The sequence below is a fragment of the Mus pahari genome, chromosome 20, assembly GCF_900095145.1.
Source record: "Mus pahari chromosome 20, PAHARI_EIJ_v1.1, whole genome shotgun sequence".
Classification (NCBI taxonomy): Eukaryota; Metazoa; Chordata; class Mammalia; order Rodentia; family Muridae; genus Mus; species Mus pahari.
Genome location: NC_034609.1, coordinates 33,302,117 through 33,313,790, shown reverse-complemented (window position 1 = coordinate 33,313,790; position 11,674 = coordinate 33,302,117). Strand labels below are relative to the sequence as shown.

The 11,674-nt window shown below is 48.1% G+C and overlaps 1 protein-coding gene across 2 annotated transcripts in view; it reads left to right on the top strand.

The window, feature by feature from the left end:
- Marveld3 (MARVEL domain containing 3) overlaps nucleotides 1-10,786 on the top strand; it is a 14,378-nt gene extending 3,592 nt beyond the window's left edge. Inside the window, exon 3 of one of the 2 annotated variants that reach the window (XM_021220799.1) lies at nucleotides 10,044-10,786. In XM_021220799.1, the coding sequence (XP_021076458.1) occupies nucleotides 10,044-10,681 (638 nt within the window). In that variant the 3' untranslated portion in view covers nucleotides 10,682-10,786. Of the gene's footprint in view, nucleotides 1-4,269; nucleotides 5,022-10,043 lie in introns of those variants that run through there. The other variant, XM_021220800.2, reaches the window with a different exon arrangement.
- The last annotated feature ends 888 nt before the right edge of the window (nucleotides 10,787-11,674 follow it).

Below are 11,674 nucleotides of genomic sequence, written 5' to 3'. Positions count from 1 at the left end.
AAAAAAAAAAAAAAAAGCAAAAGCCAGGGACCAGCGTGATGGCTAAGGGGTGCCTGCTGCCAAGCCTGAGGGCCTGAGTTCAATCCTTGGGACCTACCTGGTGAAAGGCGGGAACCAGCTTCCCCAAGTTGTCCTCTGGCCTCCACACACATGCCATATAGACAAGCCAAATTTAAAAAGAAATAAAACTCAGGCGTGTGTTCAGTGGGTATAGGAGGGTCAGGAGTTCGAGGCCAGCTGGTGCTGTAGGAAACTGTGTCTCAACTTAAACAAAACACAACGAAACAAAATCAACTTACTGAGCATTTAAAACTCACAGCTTAGTGTTCTTTAGTTACCAGTCAGCCTGGCCTCCCAGGTTCTCAGCTCAGCCCAGGTCCTGGCCTTGCCAGCAAGGAGGAAACTCTGGTTTGTCAGGGTGAACTCCTGGCAGGCAGGCTGCCCATGACTAAGAAAGGAAACATCCCAGCCTGGGGGGGGGGGGGGGGATCACGGACCCTCCGCAGAAGCTGTGTCACAGGGAGGAGGGAGTCTTGGTAAGGTTACAAAGAACTCTGCTGAAAGGCCTCTCCGCCACCTGAGCACGGGAATCTTCAGCACCTGCTTTACCTACCCTTCTGCCAGAGAGGCCCAGCAAGTTACCCAGGTCCCACAGCCATTCAGTAAAGGCCCTGGAACTGAAACTTGGAGCCCCAGCCTAAGGCATCGAAGTGTTTCCTGGCATAACGTTCTTCTCTTGGTACTTACTGTAAAGAACAGGAACAAGCCAGAGGCTGGCTACAGGTTTCTTTCTAGACTTTCTCTTTTTTCTTTCTGTGATTGATTTACCAAGAGGAAAAGACAGAGCCTGTACTTCCTACCTATATTTAGGTTTGATTGCTTCTGGCTTTTTTGGCTTTGAGCCTAGCGGTTGGGTATGGAAGTCCGGGATTGATTGGAGAGCTTGGAGATGGGGGTGTAGGGGTGGGACAGAGGAGGTGAGGCAGGGGTGTGTGTGTGAAGAAGGCTGGAGTTCAGAGCTCCCAGGCAAGTGCACAGAGGAGCACTGTTCGGAGAGACGCCGCCCTGTGTATCAGGACTGGCTAGAGCAGGAAAGATGAACCTGGATGCCGGTCGGTCAGCTGATGGCTTTTGAGTCCACATTAGAGTGGATCCTTTGTGGCTTTTTCTTTGTCGGTGAAACCACCCACGTCATCTCTCCCACCCCACCCCCATCCCTCCCCGCAAACAAGGCACCCTGCAGCCCTCTGGGGACTGTGGTTCAGCCCTAGAAAAGTTCAATGAGATCCTGAGACGAACAGAAAGGCACAGGCCCTAACCACCTTTGCCAGAAAGACATCTCAGGTTGAAACGCCTTCTGGGACTGGAACTAAAGACGAGATGGACAGCAGGTGCTTTCAATCACCACCGGCTTGAGGCTTCCCTTGACCCCGCCCCTAGCCTGCGTGGCGGTGGGTTCGGTTTATTCGCGGGCGTGGAGGGACCCCGTGGAGAGCTAGTTCCGGATTAGAAGACCTGAGTCTCAGCTCATTTGCATATGGAACACTCCTCCCTCCCCACCCCTCTTGTCCTTTGCCCTCTGGGGTCTGGAAGCTTAGTCCTTAAACCACAGCGGTTTGTATTTACTAAGAGCTTTCTGGCCATTATTGCTGAGGGTCTCTGAAAGTCTATTTTTTCGGTCAGGCGTGGAGGCACACAGCGGCAGTCCCGGCCGGCTCGGCTACACAGGAGTCTGAGATTGGCGGCCATTTGAGTCCATGATTTAGATGAACCATGGACAGCATAGTGAGACCGTCGTGTCGCAAAACAACAGACAAGGAGGCCGGGTGGGAACACACTTGAAATTCTAGCACTTGGAGAGGCTGAGAGATGGGAGAGTTAACAAGTTTCAGAGGCGCCTAGAAAGATGCTTTCTCAAAAGACTAAACTAAAATTTTAAAAAAAATTTTCAGCCGGGCGTGGTGGCGCACGCCTTTAATCCCAGCACTTGGGAGGCAGAGGCAGGCGGATTTCTGAGTTCGAGGTCAGCCTGGTCTACAAAGTGAATTCCAGGACAGCCAGGGCTATACAGAGAAACCCTGTCTCGAAAAACATTAAAAAAAAAATAAAAAATAAAAAAAAATTTTTTCCTCCCAATTAAAACTGTTCCCCCCTCCCTCCTTACCCCCACTCCCTATCCCCCTCCCCTTGTGTATGAGTGTGTGCAACTCAACTCCAGCATCATTCCACAAGTGCAGTTCACCTTGGGTTTTGAGGCAGGGTCTCTCATTGGCTTGAGACTTACCTGGATGCAGGTGCAGCCGGGATAGTACCTATGGTGGATCTCTCCAGTGCTTGGAATTGGGACTTGTGTAGTCAAGAGTGCTGGTCTTTGGCTCAGAACCTCCTCCCCCCCGTGTAGTTGTTGAGAGTATTTTGGGTTTGCATTTCAAAGGGACAGTTTCATAAGAGGAATTTGATCCTGCCCCCGTCTGTGTTGTGTAGCTTTGTCTGCATACATACAACAAGAAATGGTGCTGTGGTTTAAAACATAATAATAATAACTAAGCAAAACAGCCCCAGGGAATGGAGATGGGGGGGGTCACGGTCTCAGAGGTTTTAGCCATGAAGATGGAAAGTCTGTGGCATCAGTTCACTTCCTGGTGGCCGGGAAGCAGAGGCGGGGGAGGGACAGGGACGAGGAGACTTTCTGCAGTAGAGTTCCTCCCTTCCTTTTTTTTTTCCATCTAGCATATGGGTTGGTGCTGCCCGCTGCCCGAATTAGGTGGGGAAGGGGGAGTCTTCTGACCTCTCTGGAAAGGTCACAGACACCCTCAGAAACTCACTTTCCTAGCCTCCGAGGTTCTTGTCAGCTCAGGTTGACAGTCACCACCATCCATCATATTGTCCCTGGCCAAGAGGGGAAGGACAGGGACCATGATGTCAGTGCATTAGCTTCTGCTCTCCTGAGAGAGTCACAGAAGAAACTTGTGTGGGTGCTTTTTCTAATTTATATTCTCAATCTCTTCTTTTTAGTAATTAATGCCCTGATATAGTACCAGTTGGATCTGAGCTGGGGTCAATTTGAAAAGGGATGGGGTGGGGGGAGCTTGCCTGAGCCAGAAGTTGGATGACTGCCCTGGGAAGAATGAGTGTGGGGGAAGGCCTGTAGCCTTGTGCTTTTGTTTTAAGGATGACAATTGATCTACATAGCCCTGCTTATTCTTTTGTGGACCTACTAAGCCTAACAGAGGAGGAAGGAACCCCATGGGACTCTAGGCCTTCTGTTGTTTCCCTAGGAAATGTCCTCTGGCAGGAAGTGAGGCCCTGATTTTCCCATCCCTAATCACACACACACACACACACACACACACACACACACACACACTCAGTCAGTCACATCACAATGTGCTGGAGAAACCTAAATGTCCCTTTGTCCCACTGAAGTTGGTAAATTCACTGCGGTGCCAGGAATAATGGCTTGCACCTGTAACCCCAGAACAGAAGGATCAAGAGTTTCAGGCTAGCCTGTGCTACATGGTAAAACTACTTGAAACGCTTTTTACATTTTTTTAATGTTCTGAAGCAGAGCTGGAGAGATGACTTGGGGGTTGACAGTGCTTGATACTCTGTAATGAGGACCAGCACCATGGCCCAGAAATGGCTGAAACTCAGTTCCTTCTGGGTTGGTTTTTTTGTTTTTTTTTTTGGGTGGGGGGACACTTTCACACACATGCACATACACTCACACACACAAATAATAAAAATTAGAAATAAATCTATATGGCAGATTTATATTTGCTGACATATAAAAATATATTTAGAATTGAAATTTAGATTTACTGAGGTAGGAAAAAAAATGTGTATCTAAAGAGGAGGGTGGATCTTGTATAGTCCAGGGTAATCTCAAGTTTACTATGTAGTCAAGGCTAGCCAAGAACCCCTGACCCTCCTGCCTCTGCCTCCCAAGTACTAGGATAGCAATCGTGTGCCACCGTGCCTGTTATTTTATGTCGGTGCTGGGAACTGGTTCTCGTGCTTACAGGGTGAACACTTTACTGACAGCCATGCCCAATTGGCTTGTTTGAACGTTATGCTTTTCAGTCGAAAGGATTTGAAGAAAGCATATAGGTCCCCGCTGCCACCTAACACTAACTGGGCAGCCTACACTGCCCACTGGGGCAGAGAAAGGAAGCAGTGGGCGGAGCTCCCTGGGAAGGATGAACCTTGAGATGAAAGAGTCTCCTAGCAACGGCAGCATCTCCAAACAGTAACGCCCTTTTCTTGCAGCCTGCTGCCAGATGCTGGAGGCTCTGCTGAACTTGCTGATCTTGGCCTGCAGTTCTGTCTCTTACAATTCCACCGGGGGCTACACGGGCATCACCAGTCTGGGGGGGATTTACTACTACCAGTACGGGGGGGCTTATAGTGGCTTCGACGGTGCGGACGGGGAGAGAGCCCAGCAGTTGGACGTCCAGTTCTACCAGCTCAAGCTGCCCACGGTCACTGCAGCCATGGCCTACAGCGGAGCCCTCATGACCTTCTCCTGTCTTACCCTCCTCGCGGGTGCCCTGCGGGTCCCGTGGCACTGTCCGCTGTGGCTGGTGATCGAGGGCTTAATGGATGCGCTCATTGCTGGGGCCTATGTCCCAGGTTTGTACTTCTTCTTCCAACACCTCTCTGCCGCCTATAGCTCAGATGTGTGCAAGGAGAGGGAGGCCCTGTACCAGAGCAAAGGTTACAGTGGCTTCAACTGTGGTGTCCACGGGGGAGACATAGGAGCAGGAGTCTTTGCAGCCATGGCCATCGGGGTCTTTGCCGTGGGAGCCATCCTGGCCTTTAGGGGTTACCGAAAAGTCAAGAAGTTGAAGGAGAAGCCCACAGAAATGCTTGAGTTTTAGACTTCTAGAATGTTCTGCCACTTATACGTGATGGATGTCAAAACCCCAAACACTGGAGCGGGGCTTGGTGGTACAGACTTGGAATCCTATAATTCTAGCACTGAGGCTGAGGCAGGAGAATCTTGAGTTCAAGGCTAGCATGGACTGACTGCATAGCAAGACCCTGTCTCCACCCAGCACTTGGGAGGCAGAGGCAGGCGGATTTCTGAGTTCGAGGCCAACCTGGTCTACAGAGTGAGTTCAAGGACAGCCAGGGCTATACAGAGAAACCCTGTCTCGAGAAAAAAAACAAACAAAAACAAAACAAAACTGTCTCCAAACCAGATAATCAGCAACAATGAAGGAACTAGTAGAGGCTGGGACTCCCAGAAGCAAGGCAAAATATACTTCAGGATCAGGGCAGAAACAATTGCATTGGAAAAGCTACATCGACAGAAAACAGCTCAGTCTCAACCATCCTAAACTCAGCCCTCTTCAGCAGATGTGTAGGGCAGCTCCACACTGAGGATCCAAGCCCTACACCTCATTAACTGTATGGATTCTGGGGGAATACTTCCCCAGAAAAACTTGTGTGGTAAGGAAAGGAGACTCAGATTAAACTTGCTGAGCTGCAAAGCAACCATTCTACTGGCCCCTAGGAGAGCTCAGTAAGCATTTGTACCTCCCGTAAATGTGCCATTGTATGGAGGATCCAACCCCACAGCTGGTTCAGGATCTGCTCAAATGAAAAGAATGTGAAGTCCCTTTCCCAGCAGAAGAATGCTACTTTGGGCCAGACAACTTCATGGACTAGATTGCATGTTGAATTATGGCTTGGAACCATCACAGTATATTCCAGTACAAGTGACTATGTTCTTTGCTTGATGCAAATCCAAGCATTCCAAAGAAAAAGTTTAATTCGGAGACAGAGTTCTTCTTTATGTTCATGATACTTTATTCACTTAAACTCCATCGATTCATGTAGAAGACTTTAGCCTTAGGGACAGAACTGCATGCTCGTGTCGTACATGGTTAGAAATTCTCTTGAACACTGTGAGAAAAGGGGGGTGGGGGAATTTTTTTTCACTCTATAGAGACTATGACTGCACATACTCATTTTATTTTCACAAAATAAAAAGATCAAACTGACTTCCTTGCCTTGGATTTTTTTTTTTTTTCTCTCCTCAGGATAGTTAAGTAAGCTGGGTGCTATATGGTCAACCAAAAAAAAAGAAAAAAAGAAAAAGAAAAAGAAAAAGAAAAAAAAAAAAGCTGCTTCCCTCAGAAAGGTGCTGAGGATCCAGTAGGCTTCTGCTACCACAGACCTTTGTGTCTGACATCTTTCTGGGGACCCCACCCACACCAACTTGGAAATAAAGCGCAACGTCTGACTTTTTTTCTTCCTTCCCTCTGATGTTCATCTTTTTGTGTTAGCAGCATGCTTAAAGACATTTGTCACTTTGAGTAGCTTCGCTAAGGCAAGTCATGCTAGCTAGTGCCCGGAAAAATGCCCTGCAGCCATTCCCTCAACAAACCCAGGGTCACTGGACCGAGCAGAAGACATAGAAACCTAGATTTCTTCAACTTCAGCCCAGAGATGCATGCTGTGTGTACCAGAAGGAATGGGCTCCTATTTCCCACCTCTTGTATCAGTGCAGTGTTTCTGTTTCTATATACTGATGGAAGAAAAATCGGGCTTGGGAAAGATGTGGAGTGTGGGAGATAGCCGTCCCCCCTCCCCCACAACATCTGGGCTGGTTCATCGTTTGCTGTACTTACAGAGCCCAGTTGAAGAGTGGGCAGTTAGAATCTAATGTTGAATTTTAAATTAGAGCGATACAGTTTCTCGGCTCTCTGATCCCCACGCTGTTGTGTCCCCTGGATTTTCAGGAATTCATGTGGGCATGCAGAAGACAGGCTCTGCTAGCTGGGTCTGGGGGTAGAACTGGCTGCCGTCCCTTGACTGCCTCAATGATAAAAACTGCACCATTCGTGTAACGGATAGTTGTGCGCTAATCTCTGGGAAACAGCACGCTTTCAAAGTTCTCTCCATTTCTTATTACATTCTACTCTTACATTTTACTTACATTTATTCTTAAATACTACTCTCTGGGAAGCCTTGCCATCCATTTATGATTTTCAAGAAATTTTAGTCATGTATTAGTGTCTACAGGAATTGGTCCCAGGATCCCTCCCAATGCAGAAATCTGAGAGTGCTGTGGTCTTCCGTATAAAAAGGCATGAATGCTATTTGTGTATAACATAACCTCCTGTATCCTCTATCTCGGGATTACTTACTCCTACCATAATATAAATGCTATGCAAACAGTTGCTAGACTGTATTGTTTAGGAGACACTGCCAAGAAAAAGCCTGTCTTTATTCCATGGTCAGATGCAGTTCAATCCTCAATGAACTCTCCGGGTGCAGACACTGCAGCTAGGGAGGGCTGACTGTTCTCGATTCTTCCATTTGATCCTTTCCACAGGCCTGTGGGGGAGGGAGGCAGAGTGGGTCTGGAGGCTTTAACTTCATTCATCAGATAAAATATCTAAGGCTTAGAAGGACTTTGGCAAACAGGGAAAGAGCAGATACTGGAATCCAGTATTTGAATTGGGGGTTTATTTGCATTCCTCTATGTCTCTCAAAACTCTCATCTCTGTACCCCGAGGATCTGAGGATGATAATCGAACTTCTGGAAGTGCAGCCTGAAGCTTCTGTCGGGAGACGACAAGAGGTGTTCAGCCTCCACCCAACTGTTTGTTCTCACTGCCTTGTGCAATCTGCAGATCTTCCAGACTTCTAAGAAACTCTCTCCAAGTGAACAATAGCCCAAGTATGGATTTGTAGAAACCTGGTTGAGCAAACTGGTCCATCCATACAACCAAAAACTGGAAGTCTCATGATAAGTGATGTAGCCATGCTGCAGACTGATCTAGATAGAGTTGGCGTATTGTAAATGAAGCCAGCAAGATGCTTGATGGTATATGTGCTATATTTAGGTGGTGAGTGCCTGCATCCAGTGCTAGCGAGTTGCGGGGCAGACGCTGGTGGGTCCTTGGAACTCACTGGTAGGTAGGCAGCTATTCCAGCCTTTTGGGGGAAGTACCGCCTCAAACGAAAGGTGGAATACACCTGACGCTGTCCTCTGTACTACCAGCACACCACAAGCAGGCATACACAGGCAGACAGACAGACAGACAGACAGACAGACAGACAGACAGAGACAAAGGAAGCAGGAGGAGCATATTAGAAACTTACAAGACTGCTTGGAGTCCTGGTGGCTGGGTCAGAGTCTGAAGCCATCAGGGTCACACAGCAAAACTGTACTTTGGGTGTGAGGACATCAGTGAAAATTTTCAGTTTATATTTCTCTAGTCTTTGGGTTTGTTTTGTCTTGGGTTTTTTTCCCCACCAACTTTAAATTTGAAATTTCACAAAAAGTCATAAGGGCAGCGTCGCGCAATCTTTCGGGCCCTTCTGCAGCTTTCTGCAGCTGTTGTCTCAAACAAGGATCTCAGATCCAGGAAAATGGCGATCTCCGAGTTGGCACAGATCCCATTTGCTGCACGCACTCCTCTGTGCAGGATTCCGTGCGGTTTTGTGATTGGTAGATTCGTGTGATACCTGCAACGGAACCTGGAAGCGCTCCATCCCAGCAGACGCCCCTATTGCTTCTTTAAAGCCACACACACCCTCTTCACCCTCTTTCATCCCACGTAGCCCTGTCCCCGGTCACCATCTGTGTGTCTCATCTCCAGAACTCTGTCCCACTGAGACCACTCCACAGATGGAGTCACGCATTATGTAACCTTTTGAGACCAGAACTTTTTTCTCACTCATAATCACATTGAAACTCACCCAGGTCGCTTTCTGTCCATTCCTCTGACCCAGTCACAGAGAAGTTCTCCCTGCATTTGGCTCTTACAAATAAAGCTACTACTGTCAATACTCAAGAACATGTTTTTGTGTGGACATAAAGCTCTCTTTCTTTTTTAAAATTTTGAAGCTGGCTCTCAGTATGTAGCCCAGACAGGCCTCCTCCTCAAGTCTCTCCTCAAACTGCCAAGTAGCTTTTTATTTCTTTAGGGTTAATGCCTAAGGGTACAATTGTGGAGCCACATGGTACACACACGTTTAACCATTTTAACTACTCTAAGGCAGTTACAGCGTTGCACGCTTGTAATCCTAATACTTTGGAGGCTGGGGCAGGTGGATCGAGAGTTCAAGGTCAGCATGAGCTACAAAGACTATATATATATTTTTTATGTTTCCAAGTTTTTCAGATTGGCATTGATTTTCTTTTCTTTTCTTTTTAAGATTTATTTATTGTTCTATGTAAGTACACTGTAGCTGTCTTCAGACACACCAGAAGAGGGCATCAGATCTCATTACGGGTGCTTGTGAGCCACCATGTGGTTGCTGGGAATTGAACTCAGGACCTTTGGAAGAGCAGTCAGTGCTCTCAACCGCTGAGCCTTCTCTCCAGCCTGGCATTGGTTTTTCTATGTGAATATTTACTTTATGAATATGAGAGTTTTTTTGTGTGTGCACTGTTTGTATATCTGGTGCCTGCTGAGGTCAGAAGAGAGCACTGGACCCCCTGGAACCAGAATTAAGTAGGCCTCAGAGCTGTCACATGGGTGCTGGGAACCCAACCCAAGTAATTGCGCTTACCACTGCGCCAACACTCCACCCACCCAGCCAGCAATGATATTTTAAAGTTCGTTTTGGAAAGAGAACACCTGGGCTAGGGTTGTTCTGCTCATCTGTAGAGTACTTGCCATTCTCGCCCTGGGTCCCACCACAAGCACTGGGACTTTTATTAAATGACATAGGGTTTTTGTTTTGTTTTGTTTTTAAAAAACAAAACCCTGAGAGATGGTTCAGTGGGATAAGTGCATTGACTGTTCTTCCAGAGGTCCTGAGTTCAAATCCTAGCAACCACATGGTGGCTCACAGCCGGATGGCCGGATGGGATCTGATGCCCTCGTCTGGTATTCATGAAGACAGCTACAGTGTACTCACCTACATAAAATAAATAAATCTTTAAGAAAAAAGAAAGAAAGAAAGAGACAAAACCAAGAATGTTGACAATGCCGAATCAGATCATTTAAGGATCCGGGGAACCCCTACCTTGACCAGGTGAGTGATCCAACCTTAAACCGGACTCTCTCTTCCCCTAGGTGTGGTGCAGATAATGGAGGTGATTTTGAATGGCATGGTTCTCATATGCATCGTGGCTTCCTATTTCGTCCTGGCCGGATTCAGCGCCAGCTTTGCCAGCGGCAGCGGCTTCGGGAATAACTATTACTCACCTTTTGAGGGCACCGAGTTGGAGCAGGTTCGGCAGCTGGACCAGCAGTACACGATCCTGCGGTCGCCCCTGATCTACGGCGGGGTGGCTGTCTCCCTGGGGCTGGGCGTCCTCACTATGGGCGTTTTACTGCAGGGAGCTAAGAGTTTAAGGAAGCTGTCCGGGAGATGGCTGCTGCTGGAGGCCGCCTTCAGCCTCCTGGCCGCGGTGGGCTACTGCGTCGCCATTGGCTTTTACCTGTACGCGGCGTTGCGCATCAATTCCACCGACACTTGCAAAACCAGAGAAAGAGTCTACGCCCGCAAGGGCCTCACCTGGATGAACTGCCAGCTGGCGGGCACCGATGGGGCAGCAGCTACCTTCGCTTGTCTTCTAGTGATTTTATACACAGCCAGCGTGGTGCTGGCCCTGCGGGCCTACCGAGAACAGAGGCACTACAAAGACAGCCAGGAACAACACAGAAATTACCGAGATGTTCCAGAATACCTGTGGTCCGGGACGCTCTAAGGAGAGCTGGAACCTCCTTTGTACCTCCCCTACAAGCACAACTGTGATTTCCCATACTTGATTTCTAAGCTCCCTCAGGCACCCGAGCAGAGCAAAGTTGTGAAAGGAGACCAGTCAGTCTGCTGGACCACTCCAGTGAAAGCTTAGGGGGCGGAGGTGGGGCGGGGCGGATCATATCGTTGAAAATAGGGCTCTTGCCTTGTGGTAAGGCTATAGTGTTAATTAAGCAGGAGACCAGCCAGAGAAAAATCTGAAGACACATCAGAGGGTAGCATATTAGAACTCCTCCCTCAAACTGTAAATAGCTGTAGTGGGAAACGAGTAAAGGCAGTGGGGGGAGGGGCTGGAGAGATGGCTCAGCTGTTAAGGGCACTGGTTGCTCTTGCAGAAGACCCAGGTTCCCTTCCCAGCACCCACCGTGTCTCACAATGGTCCTCAAGTCCAGTCTGGGAAAGGAGGGATCCAACGCCCTCTTCTGGACTTCAAGGGCACTGCATGAATGCGGTGCACCTATATGCAAGCACTCATGCATACAACTTTACACTTTTTTCCTTTTTCTTTATTTTTTTCTTTTCTTTCTTTTTTTTTTTTTTTTTTTTTTTGGGGGCAACAGCACACTACTGGGCAGTTGTGGGGTTGGGTTCAAATGAGTAATTCCCAGTGGCCAGGGGAAAATATTTTCCACTAGCTGTGCCATGTACATTTGTGGGAAGGACGGTTATGCCACTGGAATTAACTTTTGATTTTTCTCTTTTAAAATACAAGTTTTTGATGGCCGGAGGGATGGCTCAACAGGTGAAGGTGCCTGCTGCCAAGCCAGATACCCCTGAGATACCCACACGGTGGAGAAAGAATGGACTCCCTCAGGCTGTTACTCTAAGCTTGTGCTCACCCTGCCATTTGCACTCACACCCCATGCAGAAATCGGAAAACAGGGGCTGGAGAGAGATGGCTAGCTGGTTGAGAGCCCTTGACTGCTCTTGCAGAGGACTC